Here is a 15,473-nt window from a genome sequence, read left to right as displayed (position 1 = left end):
GGTCTGAAAGTGTCCGACATTCAGGCTACCATTTTCCATTCAATCTTAGGTGCAAAATAATCATGGCTTCAACAGGTTTGGCTCTACTATTTTGGGTGCCCCCTCAGCCAAGACTTGTCAGTAGGCTGCCTTATCTTTTGGGGAGAGCTTGGAGGAAGGAGGAGAGCAAGGGAATCTAGAAATTATGTTAAAATTTGTCCCTGGTCCTTTCAGTCACCTGGTCCTTTCTCTCTCCCAAACCTAATTCCCAAGAGCTCAGTGCAGAGTTAAAAAAATTAGTTTTCAAAAATGTACATACTTTACCATCAACAATACATTTAATTTATCCATTGATTTCCCATCCCCCCATGGAGTTCTATGTTTATCCTTTAATGCTGCACTTTTAAAATTATAACACTCCATATATACATCCTAGATCATTGGCCTTTATGCTGTTGCTCATATTTCAAATCCTGCTGTAAGCCACCCAGAGTGGCTGGGGAAACCCAGCCAGATAGGCAGGGAATAACAATAAAGCAACTTTCCACCAGTTCCACTTTAACCATCTGTCGCTTTTAGAAGTGGGTAGGATGTTTTTAATGTATTTCATTTTCCTCTTGTTTAAATGTATCTATGTGGTGTTTCTTTGTCTGGTTGCAAGTCGCTTTGGGTTGTCCCTGAGCAAGACTGATAAATAAATAAATATTACATTTCAAAGAGCAGCTCATTTTAAAAGCATTTGCTGTGGTTCCTTTTACACCCACACACCCACACCCCTCATAACAACCAAAAATATGGGTACCGGTAGTCCTCAAGAGTAGCAAACACAATGCAGAGACATGGCCAATCCCCCCACCCTTAATAAACAAACCAGCCTGCTGCTTTTCTTCTAGGTCACTTCACTCCACTCTCCCCTTTTGACTTTCAAACTAACCACAAGCTGGGGGAGGGGGGGCACAAACCCACTCCCTTTGTCACCGTAACAATCCATACTTAGTGGGCCATTACCAGCCTGGCCTGTTTGTTCCAGCAGTTGAATCCAGGAATTAGAAGGGTCTCAGTCTACACCCATGGGACGCGGGTGGCGCTGTGGGTAAAACCCCAGTGTCTAGGACTTGCTGATCGCATGGTCGGCGGTTTGAATCCCCGCGGTGGGGTGAGCTCCCGTCTTTCGGTCCCAGCTCCTGCCCACCTAGCAGTTCGAAAGCACCCCTAAGTGCAAGTAGATAAATAGGTACCGCTTTAAAAGCGGAAAGGTAAATGGCGTTTCCGTGTGCTGCGCTGGTGCTGGCTTGCCAGAGCAGCTTCGACACGCTGGCCACGTGACCCGGAAGTGTCTCCGGACAGCGCTGGCCCCCGGCCTCTTAAGTGAGATGGGCACACAACCCTAGAGTCGGACACGACTGGCCCATACGGGCAGGGGTACCTTTACCTTTACAGTCTACACCCTACTCCTCCACTCCCAAACTATTACCCATATGCTGTTTGTTTTTGTGGGAACTGGTGCCAGCAATGTTGCATCCTTCATTGGCACCCAGGATGTGTGTGCATGTGTGCGCGCTCCGGGCAGAACCGGGGGTGGGGTTCGGAGGGTGAACAAACCCCACACCAGCCCAGCCCTCGCCGCCGGGTGGGCACAGAGGATGGGCACAGAGGGTTCAAGGGCCTGCACAAGGGGAAGCCCAACCAGCTGACACAGCCCTAGGCAGGCACATCCCACCCAACACTGGCCAGGTGGCCATTCAGTGAGGGACGAGGGACGCAGTGGCAAGGCAAGGCTGGGCTCCAGGGTCCTGAGACCCCAAGCAGCAGGCATGGTGGGATGGAGATCCCTGGGGGGGGGGTCTGGTTTGCCTCTCCCCCTAAAAATCGTGCACTTGGGGCTATGGCACCACTGCCCACCCCATGCTACATCCCTGACTGGTGCTGCTTGCAAGAGTAGCCCTGTCTGTTTGCCTTTCTGGGGGTTGCCTATTCCTTAACTTATAAATTTGAAAACAGACACTGCAAAGAACACCATGTCTTCAATATTTCTTTCCGCAAGTAAACCGATCACGCATAAAAGGTTGTCCCCTGGAACTTGCTGTTTTTTGAGAAAACAGTGCACCACAAAACATTACAACAGCAGAAATAGAGGCTGCAACTCAAGAGGCACATTTCTTGGCATTTTATGGCTTATCTTCAGTGATCCAAGACACTTGAACTGCAACCTCATGGTTTATAACTGGGATGTCCAACAGGTCAATTTACTGGTGGATCCCCACGAGATATGGTAGATTGAGGTCGATCTCTGGCTCCCTTTCCTTAGCATCACTAATACTGACTCCTGCCATGCCCCCTCGCCCTGCCCTCCATTGTTGTATGATCTCTGGAAGGGATGACGGAGATTTCGCTGTGCTGCTGTTTTGAACCATAGCAATCTTTTTGTGAGTGACTTTACTCCTTTGTCCCTTGCCTTTAACCCCCCCCATGGAACTCCCCCCCCCCAAGCTTTTTTAACCCCTAAAAAACAGGGCTTTTCTCCTCCCTAAAAAAAAGCTTGGCCCTACAAGGGAGTTAAGCAAGAATGCATTCTAGCCCCAGCACTGTTCAATAACATCTCCAGAGTTTCATGCCCCTAAGCTGGTCTCAAAACCAATCTCTATACTATTATATGCTGACGACGTGGTCCTCTTATCAACAAAAGTAGGCCTAAAAAGACTGATAAGAGAATATTCAGTGCATTGCCAGAGAGAATTATAAAAAAACCCCAAAGTTATGGTTTTCTCAAGAAACTATAAGCCCCACAGTTGGCATATGGTCAACCAGCCAATCGAACAGGTCAAAGCCTTCAAAGTCCATGGGGTCTTTGGGGTCTTATCTTCCAGTCCATGGGGTCATGGGGAGCACACCAAAAATGTGCAAAAGAAAAAACATCCCAAAATGCCAAAACTCTGACACCCTTTTCCATACAAAGGGTGGCAAACACATACCCTCAGTCCTAGAAGTCTTCCAAGCTAAACCCCTAGCACAGCTTAATGGGGCTCAGATTTGGACTGGTAACCACCTTGGCACTTTGGAAGCTGTTGAATCAAAGTTCTTAAGGCAGATTTTTTCTGTACCGCCCTGCGTCCCAAACGCTTCATTGCAACTGGAGGCAAGTCTCCCCTCAGTAGAAGTACGGATTTGGCAAAGAACTTTAAACTTCTGGCTCTGCCTAAACTCAAATCCCCCAGTATATTATCCCTAGTACTTCAAGACTACCACAGAAGTTTCTGGCTTAAAACCATCTACCAAAAACTCTACTCTTACGGCCTATCCCCACAACACCTACTCACTATGGGCCTTACCAAAGCAAGCAGTCTAATTTGTCAACGTCTGTCAGGGGTTCAGGAGCAGAGGCACAGGAGAGGGAGGAAATGGAGAGCGAAGGGGAGGAGTCCGAAGGAAATGTCAGCGATGACAGCGATCCGAGGTCTCTGAGTCTGTCCAGTGAATCAGAGGATTCACAAAAAGGGGCTCCCATGGTCAGGGCAAGGGGGACACCCCAGGAAGAAGGGGCCAGAGGGGACTCAGAGAGCAGCAGCTGGAAATCTGGACCAGCGTCCACACTAGAGGGAAGTAGGGGGGAGGAGTCCCAGGCATCGGGATCAGGCGGCGCGCTACCAGCGGGAGAACATGAGGCAGGATTGACCACGCCTCCGTCAGGGAGCGAGGAAACGGTTAAGAGGAAGGTTAAACGCGCGCGCCAAGTTCAAATGTACAGGAAGGCGGCACAGTTGGCAGCCCGGGTAGGGAGCCAAGTCCTAAAGCCCGCCGAAGAGAGCGGGAGGAGTCAGGAGGGTCAACGTCTGCGTCAGAGGAGTCCAGGAGGGAGGAGACCCCGGGGGGCAGCAGGACCCAGAGGAGAAAGGAGAGAAGGGAGAGGTGGAGTAAGATTAGAGTCTTAAACTGGTGTACAGGGGGCGGAGATTCAGACGGAGCTTCGCCGGTCTAGACTCTAGACGTAGAGCTGGGGCGCTGAGGCTTGGAAATGGAAACTATTCTTCAATAAAGACTTTGATACTTTACTACCGGCTAGCGTTGGTCCTTTGTGAGCTGGGACCAGGAGCCAGCTCTGACAACGTCTAAAAGATATCGCCCCTTCATGGATCACTGCCTTGCCGTGGCGAAGGGGCTTGAATAACTCAGAAAAGCTATGAGCTATGCCGTGCAGGGCCACCCAAGATGGACAGGTCATAGTGGAGAGTTTTGACCAAATGTGATCCACCTGGAGGAGAAACTGGCAAGCCACTCCAGTATCCCTGCCAAGAAAACTCCATGGACAAAGACAACAGGCATATAAAAGTTATGACGTTCGAAGATGAGCCCCTCAGGTCGGAAGGCGTCCAACATGCTACTGAGGAAGAGCGGAGGACAAGTACAAGTAGATTCAGAGCCGATGAAGCGGCTGGGCCAAAGCCGAAATGACGCTCAGTTGTGGATATGCCTGGAAGCGAAAGAAAAGTCCAATGCTGTAAAGAAAAATATTGCATAGGAACCTGGAATGTAAGAACCATGAACCTTGGTAAGTTGGATGTGGTCAAAAATGAGATGGCAAGAATAAATATTGACATCCTGGGCATCAGTGAATTAAAATGGACAGGAATGGGCGAATTCAGTTCGGATGACCATCATATCTTCTACTGTGGGCAAGAAACCCGTAAAAGAAAGGGAGTGGCCCTCATAGTCAACAAAAGAGTGTTGAAAGCTGTACTGGGATGCAATCTCAAAAATGATAGAATGATCTCAATACGAATCCAAGGCAGACCTTTTAACATCACAGTAATCCAAGTTTATGCACCAACCACTGGTGCTGAAGAAACTGAAATTGACCAGTTCTATGAAGACTTACAACACCTTATAGAAACGACACCAAAGAAGGATGTTCTTCTCATTATAAGGGATTGGAATGCTAAAGTAGGGAGTCAAGAGGTAAAAGTAACAACTGGCAAGTTTGGCCTTGGAGTTCTGCCAAGAGAACAAGCTGGTCATCACAAACACACTTTTCCAACAACACAAAAGACGACTCTACACATGGACATCACCAGATGGGCAGCATCGAAATCAGATTGATTATATTCTCTGCAGCCAAAGATGGAAAAGCTCTATACAGTCAGCAAAAACAAGACCTGGAGCTGACTGTGGCTCAGATCATCAGCTTCTTATAGCAAAATTCAAGCTTAAACTGAAGAAAGTAGGAAAAACCAATCTTAGATACAATCTAAGTCAAATCCCTTATGAATACACAGTGGAAGTGAGGAACAGGTTTAAGGATTTAGATTTGGTGGACAGAGTGCCTGAAGAACTATGGATGGAGGCTCACAACATTATACAGGAGGCAGCAACGAAAACCATCCCAATGAAAAGGAAATGCAAGAAAGCAAAGTGGCTGTCCAACGAGGCCTTACAAATAGCGGGGGAGAGAAGGCAAGCAAAATGTGAGGGAGATAGTGAAAGATACAGGAAACTGAATGCAGATTTCCAAAAAATAGCAAGGAGAGACAAGAAGGCCTTTTTAAACGAGCAATGCAAAGAATAGAGGAAAACAATAGAATGGGAAAAACCAGAGATCTGTTCAAGAAAATTGGAGATATGAAAGGAGCATTTCGTACAAAGATTACCATAATAAAAGACAAAAGTGGAAAGGACCTAACAGAAGCAGAAGACATCAAGAAGAGATGGCAAGAATACACAGAGGAACTATACCAGAAAGAAATGGATGTCTCGTATACCCCAGGTAGTGTGGTTGCCAGACATCCTGGAGAGTGAAGTCAAATGGGCATTAGAAAGCACTGCTAATAACAAGGCCAGTGGAAGTGATGATATTCCAGCTGAACTATTTAAAATTTTAAAAGATGATGCTGTTAAGGTGCTACACTCAATATGCCAGCAAATTTGGAAAACCCAGCAGTGGCCAGAGGATTGGAGAAGATCAGTCTACATCCCAATCCCAAAGAAGGGCAGTGCCAAAGTATGCTCCAACTACCGCACAATTGCACTCATTTCACACGCTAGCAAGGTTATTCTTAAAATTCTACAAGGAAGGCTCAAGCAGTATGTGGACCGAGAACTCCCAGAAGTGCAAGCTGGATCTAGAAGAGGCAGAGGAACCAGAGACCAAATTGCAAACATGCGCTGGATTATGGAGAAAGCTAGAGAGTTTCAGAAAGACATCTACTTCTGCTTCATTGACTATGCAAAAGCCTTTGACTGTGTTGAGCACAGCAAACTATGGCAAGCTCTCAAAGAAATGGGACTGCCTGATCACCTCATCTGTCTCCTGAGAAATCTCTATGTGGGACAAGAAGCTACAGTTAGAACTGGATATGGAACAACTGACTGGTTCAAAATTGGGAAAGGAATACGGCAAGGCTGTATATTGTCTCCCTGCTTATTTAACTTATATGCAGAATTCATCATGCGAAAGGCTGGGCTGGATGAATCCCAAGACGGAATTAAGATTGCTGGAAGAAATATCAACAACCTCAGATATGCAGATGATACAACCTTGATGGCAGAAAGTGAGGAGGAATTAAAGAACCTTTTAATGAGGGTGAAAGAGGAGATCGCAGAATATGGTGTGAAGCTCAACATCAAAAAAACAAAGATCATGGCCACTGGTCCCATCACCTCCTGGCAAATAGAAGGGGAAGAAATGGAGGCAGTGAGAGATTTTACTTTCTTGGGCTCCCTGATCACTGCAGATGGTGACAGTAGTCACAAAATTAAAAAGACGCCTGCTTCTTGGGAGAAAGGTGATGGCAAACCTAGATAGCAACTTAAAAAGCAGAGACATCACCTTGCCAACAAAGGTCCGTATAGTTAAAGCTATGGTTTTCCCAGTAGTGATGTATGGAAGTGAGAGCTGGACCATAAAGACGGCTGATCACCGAAGAATTGATGCTTTTGAACTATGGTGCTGGAGGAGACTCTTGAGAGTCCCATGGACTACAAGAAAATCAAACCTCTCCATTCTGAAGGAAATCAGCCCTGAGCGCTCACTGGAAGGACAGATCGTGAAGCTGAGGCTCCAGTACTTTGGCCACCTCATGAGAAGAGAAGACTCCCTGGAAAAGACCCTGATGTTGGGAAAGATTGAGGGCACCAGAAGAAGGGGATGACAGAGGACGAGGTGGTTGGACAGTGTTCTCGAAGCTACCAGCAGGAGTCTGACCAAACTGTGGGAGGCAGTGGAAAACAGAAGTGCCTGGCGTGCTCTGGTCCTTGGGGTCATGAAGAGTCGGACACGACTAAACGACTAAACAACAACAACAAAAGATATCGAGCATCAGAACAACCTGGCCACTATAAGGAAATTCTGCCCATGGTATGATCAATTTTCATCTTCCCATTTTGATTCTCTAGGTCCATACCTGCACAAACTAGCTATCACAAAATACAGACGTGCTTTCACACTCACAAGACTGAACGTTTTGCCATTTGCTGTACTTGAGGGCCGATTCCAAAAGATGCCGCATGAGAAACGCCTTTGCCCCTGTGGAGACGGTAGCACCGAAACAGTGGCTCACGTCCTCCTGTCTTGCACTCTCTACAAAGACCTGAGGAATGAGATCATTGCTATGTATTGAAGTTCTCCCCCTGGCCACCAGGAGTATCGTGTATATAGTTTTCACACAGGTCCACATCAGTTCCTTTATGCGGGAAACCCTGGGTTGTTGTTGCTACAATGTTGACAGCCGGCTGCCTATAAAAGCAGGCTGGCTGAGCTGTTTGCTGTTCAGTTCTGCTCCAGGTTACAAATAAAGAGCTGCTTTGGAGAAATCGCTGTGTCGTCTGCTATGTCTACCCACTATTTAACAATCATCACCCCACTCGTACTGACCATCCCAGGGCGCACAACCACTGCCACAGTGTCCTTTCTCCTGTCAGACCAAACGGAGCAGCTAACAGCAAAGGTTGCTAGGTTCTAAGCAGGGGCAATCAGAATAAGGGCCACTATCTGACTGTTGATTCAGGATTCAAAACTGTGCTTTTATACTAAATTTCCTTTTTTCTGTGTATATTGTAATGTTTAACTGTTGCTATGGCAACTTTCAACTTTGAGCCAGCCCCCCCAAAAAACGGGGCTTTCCTCCTCCCTAAAAAAACTGAGCTGAACCCCCCAAAAACGGGTAGATCACTGCCAGTTTTTAATTCTGAAGGTAGATTGCAGTCTCTTGAGAGTTGGCCACACCTGGTTTATGGCATTCTGCAATAAGTATTCTATTTGCTTAGGGCCAAATTACTCAATGCACATTATTTTTCTCCTTCCTATATGGGGATTTCTCCCCCTACTATTTCAATATGAAGATCTAATATTTTAGAAATTTAAATAGTATGGCACCTTAGCTGAAAATATATGCTATGGTGTGCTGAATGTCAATTCTACAAATGCTAATATGAACGGAATGTTTTTAGAATAATTTATTAGACCATGATTCAGTTTAGGATTTAAACTTTACCTCTCCACATCTGTCCTTTCCCAACACATTGCATGTCCTAAGAAACAAGACTCTACTCTTTCCACAAGTTCTCTTGTAAGTGGAGTAGCATAGCCACAATGAACCCACTGAAAGACAAGAGCTATAAACAATTTGTGATAGTATTACTCTGAAATATTAAACACATTTGTTGTTCCTAGTAAGAGATCAAAAGTTTTATCTCAATAAGAGGTATTGAAGAGGGAAGAGGGTAATAAGCAACATTTGCAAGACACGGAATCCATCCTGGAGGCATGTCCGCAACTTGAAGCGTTTGCATCCAGAAGTGCCACGTCTGCGCACGATTTAGCGCTTCTGCGCATGCGCGACTGGTGAAACCCGGAAGTAACCCTTCTGGTACTTCCAAGTTGCCGTGGGACACAACTTGAAAAGGCGTAAACTGAAGCAGACGCAACATGAGGTATGAGGTCTTAACCTGTCATGCTGGAATATTTTATGATCCCCCTTTGCCAACAGTATGTTCTGCACTGTAGGAAACATGTCTGAAAGGAAAGAAGTAGCAAATTAAGAAAATCCCTTTCATTATTCTGCATTCTAGTCCTTGTCCATTTTAATGCGTATAAGCAGGTATATAGCAAAGCTGTCTTAACAAGTATTTTTCAAGCCTCTTTGTTGTTGTTGTTGTTGTTGTTGTTTTAAAAAAAACCTTCACATGTATTTAGAAAATTTTAGCGTTTAGATTTTATACTAACAGAAAATCTAATAAAAAATATTTTAAAAGTTTAACACTCATTTTTAAATAAAGTTCTCTAGATTTTTCCATTAACACAACATACATTTTAATATTTAAAAATGCATATTAGGCACGCTGAATGAACATTTTAAAGCAGAGGTTTTCAAACTTTTTGAATCCACTGTTCCCTTGACCAACTACATTCTTTCTGTGGCTCCCCTGTGGGGAAACGTGCTCCAAGCCTCAGGATCCCAGTTATGTCCCCCCTTGCCTGCAGAACAAGCAACCCCTCACCCTTTTCAAACATCCTCTCTTGTGGGGTGTTCCCTCAGCCTCCTCTCCTCTCCATCGCCACCCTCTGCCCAACCCAAAGAGAGGGGCCTCCTCACACAGGCCTGGGAAGAGGATGTCCCAAGCCTCAGAGGCCCAATGGAGACCAGTACCTTACTCACTTTGGGAGGGAGAAGTGGCGGCAGCTGGGTCTGTGTGGCGAAAAGGCTCCCCTTTGGTCCCAGGCACTCAGCTCCCAAGCAGGCCTTGCACACAGCAAGCACAAGAAAGGCCAGTGTGGCCCCTTCCTTCCTTCCTGGCCCAGCAGCGGAGCAAGCTGATCAGGCGCCCGGGGCGGCTCACGTGCCCTGCGCCCAGGGGCGGGGCCAGCCACCTGCAGAGGGGGCAGCTGCCTGTGGGGCGGGGCAAGCCGGGGCAGGACGGACACTCCGCGGGGCCTCCTGCATTGCAGGGGGCTGGACTAGATCTTCATGGTCCCTTCAAACTCCATAATTCTGACTCGCAGTGCCAATCTGCACTAATCCAGATTTACACAATGAATAAATCATATCTTTGGATTTTAAAATGAAAGCTTGTTAACAGTTTGCATTCTGCATTCTCTCATGATATTTTCTGTTAAAAAAACTGTTGCTCAATTATCCTGTTTCTGCAAAATGTACGGCATGTGATAGATATACATACTTTTGGCATTTGGATCTAAAGTTCAAGCAATTGGGTGGGTGGGTCTGGGCAGATAGAGATATACACTTAACACTTAATGGGATGTTTCCCTTTGTCACCCACTGGTGCAGACCAGCATGTTCTGATGTATTTATCAGTAGAAATTGCAGATGTTACACAATGGGCAATCTAATGAGCAATTCTTTACCACTTTCAAACTCTATTAAAACAACAACTGTGATTCACACCACTGGGAAGTCAGGGAAAGTCTTGGGAAGTGATAGAACATTTCACAACTTTCACATTGTTAATTATGTTTCTGAAGTGAGAGATTCAGTGGGTTAAAAAAGAAGAGAAACAATTCTCAGTCTGAAAAATATTAACAAGCACAACCGCTCTCTTCACCACAGAAAACAACTGTGGTCACATAAGGTCCCTTGGCTGGCGCCCCACAAGTAGCATTATCACCAGCCTCTTGCTGTGAAACCAACCCCCTCTAGTGGTTTTCTCACATCTCAGCTTTAGCACACAAACTGTGAAGTGTTTGTGTTCTTGTTCTAAATCAAACTAGTTCTATGAAGGTTTTGAAAAGTCCCACACCCTGATTCAGAAGCCTCTCTTGTATTAGAATGGGATAGCAACTGACTAGCACTCATAGAAATTCAGTATTTAGGATTATAGAAACGCTGTAATTTTGAAGACTCTTTCCAGTCCTGAATTTTGTTTCCCTCAGACCAAGGCTATAAAGCATTATAATTGCCAGGCATGAGTGGCTTTGGCACAACCCCTTAGTCCTCAACCTCTGCTGAAACTATGCCTAGTAATCAATAATCAATTGGATTTCTATTATTTCCTGCTTACCCTCCCCTCCCTCTTCCATCTCTCCCTCTTTTATCTCCCCTGTGTTGGACTTCATAGTCTCTTGAGACAGATGGATGCCAAGAAACAACAACGACAACAATGTGATTATTTTAATACTTAGCATTTCAGGGAGTCCTCCCCCCCCCCCCCCCCGGCAGCAGCAACAGGAATCCTTGACTGTTGCAAGGATCCTCCCACTCCTGAATTTTTGATTCCTAGAATAGACTTAGTGGCCACACTAAGCCAGAGACAGTTAAGTCCAGTCGCAAACGACTCTGGGGTTGTGGCGCTCATCTTGCTTTTCCGACTGAGGGAGCAGACGTTTGTCCACAGACAGTTTTTCCAGGTCATGTGGCCAGCGTGACTAAGCCGCTTCTTGCGAACCAGAGCAGCGTACGGAAACGCCATTTACCAGAGTGGTACCTATTTATCTACTTGCACTTTGACGTGCTTTCAAACTGTTGAAGAGCAAGAGCAGGGACCGAGCAATGGGAGCTCACCCTGTCACGAGGATTCAAACCTCTGACCTTCCGATCAGCAAGCCCTAGGTTTAGTGGTTTAGACCACAGCACCACCCGCGTCCCTATATACACCCGCTTCTTTATACATTACATTACTATAAATACGGCATAAAATACCACAGCTACTATTGTACAACAAAAATATTTTTGCTCTTTAGATCAAAGAGAACAGACATACCTCTTCCACAAAGCTTTCCTTCTTGTCAAGCATTTCTTGTAATGTCTGGAGAATTTTAATACAGAGTTTTTCTTCCTTCTCCATTAGCCTTTTTGTATGATTTATCAGCCTTAAAGTAAAACATGAGACAAAATATCACACCAAATGGGGTTAGGGAAAGAGCCCTGTAAATAGCTGAAATGAATAGAAAGACAAAGCAATGTGTGCTGGGTTGCTGCACAACCTTTTAATAGCACACAAGCTTTCTAAAATCAAGTAGATCCCCCCCCCATAGATATACAAGGATTACAAAATGTTATGAGCATTTAAATTTAAATATATTGCAGTGAAACTTAATATGCATTTAATTCCTTTTGTTAAAGCATTTGATCTAGGGACTGAGACAAAACCAATATCTTCCTTGATTTTTATTATATACTGTTAAACTCCAACTTGTAGTGTATTCAGTCTTCCACTATCTATACTTGGCCTTGACTTGTTAAAGTGTTTAATTGCAGTCTGGGTGAGTGCCTTTAATATTGGCGTCTTGGCTTTCCCATGCCCTTGATGTCCTTCAGGAAATCTGCAAATGTTAAATAGAGCAAACTTGGAGAAGCAAACAAATTTGGCAATTTTTCTGTTTCTACAATAACAGGCATATTTTGCAAAGCTGAGGTAGTAGCATTTACACAAAGGTTGATGATTATGCCAATAAATCAATGGCAGCGTTCCTCAAGGGGCAAATAGGAGCTTTGGGGGGGTGCATTTTTACCCCCCCGTGCATGGTGATCCCCTGCCCTTCTTTATGGCTACCATTCAAGTTTTTTTCTTTTTTAAGAAAAACAAGATAAACAGGTAGTCTGTTCCCTTCTCCATTGGTGGGTATGGCTTTTGCCTTCAAAGGCGGACTTGGACCTAGTTGTTTCCCAAATAGATTTGTCTAGTAATGGGGTGGTGCTGAGCTCCCAGTGAGCTACCCATTCTTCTGGAAAAGTTAGCTAACATCTGTTCAGGCCAGGCCAAACTGTGATCCATGGACCACAACTTCACTCAGGTGGTCCACAGCATGCTTGCTGAGTTAGGATTGAAGATGGGGGGGTGGCACATCCATTGCATTAAATAGACTGATATTTAACTGTATTTTATTGCTTTTTACATTTCTTATATTGTATTTCATTCTATGGATTTCAAATTGTAATACATTGAGGTAAAATATCTAAGATATGAAAAGCAATAGAACTACAACAAAAATTGCAGTTTTCTAGCACGGTTCATTAAAATTGCTGTAATCGGTAGACAAATAAAAAACCTGCTAAGACCTTTAGCAATTTTCATGTGGTTCTTTGGGGGGGGGGGTAAGTTTGCGAATCTCATTAGTTTTTGCCAATATAATGAAAAGTATCCAAGTGATTAGAAAATCATCAGAATGAGACTAACAGTTTTCAATTGTTATTGTTGTTGTTGTTGTTTTATTTTTACCCCGCCCATCTGACTATCTTGCCCCAGCCACTCTTGGTGACTTCCAACATATATAAAAACATAATTAAACATTACACATTAAAAGTTTTCCCTATACAGGGAAAATCTCACCAAACTAAATGTATTTTGGATCGCTTGCACACCATTAACTGGGAAAATTGGTGCTCTGGTGCCTACCTCATCCCCTACAACTCTGAGTATTTTCTATTAATATATGACATCCTATGTATCTTTGATATAAGAGAAACAAAGTGTCTTTCACTATGATGAATAAGGCAGAAGAATAAACCACAATGGGTAAAACCAAGAACAAACCTTGGCTTCAATGGCTTCAGGCACTTACTTGGACATGAAAGCCCCACATCTGATTCTAGCATCACTTCCCTCAGGGAAAAGAAGTTCAGGGCTGTGCAATACATCAACCAACACCGAAAATTCAGCCTGCATCATGGGGTTGAACTGCTGTTCCAAGGAGGCTACAACATCCTAAAAAATAAAACACCAAGAGGAAAGTGTCCAGTTTGGTTGGAACTGGCCATCTGTTTAATGTCTGCTGCTAGTTTTCCAATCATGAAGTAGAACGAGTCCTCATTTTTCAACATTTTTCCCAACCTGTGATGTGGACTGGGATGACCAGATGAAAATAGTAGTCATATACCAGAAACACATAACATTCAGGCAACATGTTAATTTCATCCAGACACTCATACATATATCGCCGCTATATTTATAACATGATGTTTTCACTAGAAGCCTCTATGCAAGAACATAACAAATTGGATCTAAATGGTTCCCTAATCTGACAAAAAGAGTCTTCTCTGGACAGAATGGCTCCTTCTGTTGGAGGAAGTAAACCAACTAATCATTAGTGTGTAGTAACAGCTATGTAAGCATTTATTTTCAAAAGACAGAATGTTTACTGTGCTGCCACAACATTATGCTAACATCAGATATGCCAGCACACATTTTGGATGAAAGCAGGAGGAAAGAAGACAAACTTCTGTCATTGACCTGAGAGAGTGAGAAACCACCATAAGTGGGACAGGAGTTCAGCGTGGACGGATGGAGAACAATTCTACCCTACCACTTCTCTGTCTCTGATATCCTTCACTACTTACCTAGTGTTAGTGGGCACCTCTATGGACCCATATATGCTCATATTCCAATTGGTGGCCTAAAACGCATCAATCTGTGATTTACCCGCCCATCTTGTCAACTGAGAAAGGGGAGGGCCTGTCATTCAAAACATAATCACTGAGCCTTACATGTTAGAGTAAAAGGGGTTGGATTCAAATTGCGTCGAAACAAGGGCTGCCTCCTTCCTTTAACGATGGAAGAGCACTGAGTCCATCAGCTTTGTAGGTTTTTTTTTAATGTAGCAGGAAAGCTTGTAGCAAGAGAGATATAAGTGTGACTAAACCTGCTGTGCCACAGAACACCATGAGTCTCTTCAATATACATAATAAATAGTTGCATTTTCCAATAGAAAAGTCTTGAGTTCCCCAACACTCTAGGCAGTCCATAAAAAGTCAATGGGGGTGCAAATTGGCTGCTTAGTTTGTTGAGAAGTTTTAAGATTCGAATTTGGAAACTCTTGTGGATTTTGTGGCATGCTGTTCCTAAGCACTGTGTTCTCCAACACCTCATATACAATTTTTAAAAAACCAATAATATACAGACTGTAAACATGTGCCATTTTCTACCACACCTGTAGTTTCTCAATGATATTCCTGTAATCCCAAGCAGGTCCTCCAAGAGCTTCTTTAAAGCGAGGTCCGCTGCGGGCAGACATTCTCCAACCCATCACTGCTCTCTGCACCATATTAGAATGACTCTTCATGAAAAGTGTATTAACTTGGCTGTCCAAATCCACAGGGATTGCAATTCCACGGTTCTTTGCTTTGGAAGAATGCATTTGGAATAGAAAAATCTTAGTACAGATGCAAACATAATAATCCAACTAAAAGGATGGGAAGTAGACATGGCATATAAGAAGGGAATGTTGCTGAAAATGGAAACTTTGGAGACAGAAAAAGACTAGGCTTGCAAACAGACTAAACTTCTAAGGGGGGTGGAAAACCCACCACTGCCTAGGATTCTCCATGGGTATAGAGTGACATCACTCTGTATGCTGGCACCTCTCTAAAAAAAGCTATATATTCTACATTGCCTTTTTCTGCCTCTGTGTTTTGTGCCCTCTTTCTCTTCCTCTCCATGTTTTGCATTTCTTTGTCCCCACTCTACCACTGGTAGGAGCACAGAAACAATCTGAGTGAGGCAGCCAAAACATTATGGCAAAAGAGGGGAGAACTTAACACAAGGCTGCTGTT

General features: G+C 44.3%; 2 protein-coding genes across 9 annotated transcripts in view; one reads left to right on the top strand and one right to left on the bottom strand.

Annotated features, from left to right (window-relative positions):
* NUDT5 (nudix hydrolase 5) overlaps window positions 1–15,473 on the top strand; it is a 1,423,229-nt gene that overhangs the window by 804,572 nt on the left and 603,184 nt on the right. The window lies entirely within an intron of this gene.
* ITPR2 (inositol 1,4,5-trisphosphate receptor type 2) overlaps window positions 1–15,473 on the bottom strand; it is a 320,952-nt gene that overhangs the window by 125,844 nt on the left and 179,635 nt on the right. For all 8 annotated transcript variants that reach the window (XM_083399206.1, XM_083399209.1, XM_083399210.1 and 5 more), the window contains 3 exons: window positions 14,852–15,042; window positions 13,487–13,629; window positions 11,686–11,794 (listed from right to left, as the gene is read on the bottom strand). In XM_083399206.1, coding sequence (XP_083255332.1) covers window positions 11,686–11,794; window positions 13,487–13,629; window positions 14,852–15,042 — 443 coding nt within the window. The remainder of the gene's footprint in view (window positions 1–11,685; window positions 11,795–13,486; window positions 13,630–14,851; window positions 15,043–15,473) is intronic.

This window comes from Podarcis tiliguerta (assembly GCF_965153285.1).
Source record: "Podarcis tiliguerta genome assembly, chromosome: 10".
In the NCBI taxonomy this organism is placed as follows: Eukaryota; Metazoa; Chordata; class Lepidosauria; order Squamata; family Lacertidae; genus Podarcis; species Podarcis tiliguerta.
This window is presented reverse-complemented; position numbering and strand designations above follow the sequence as displayed.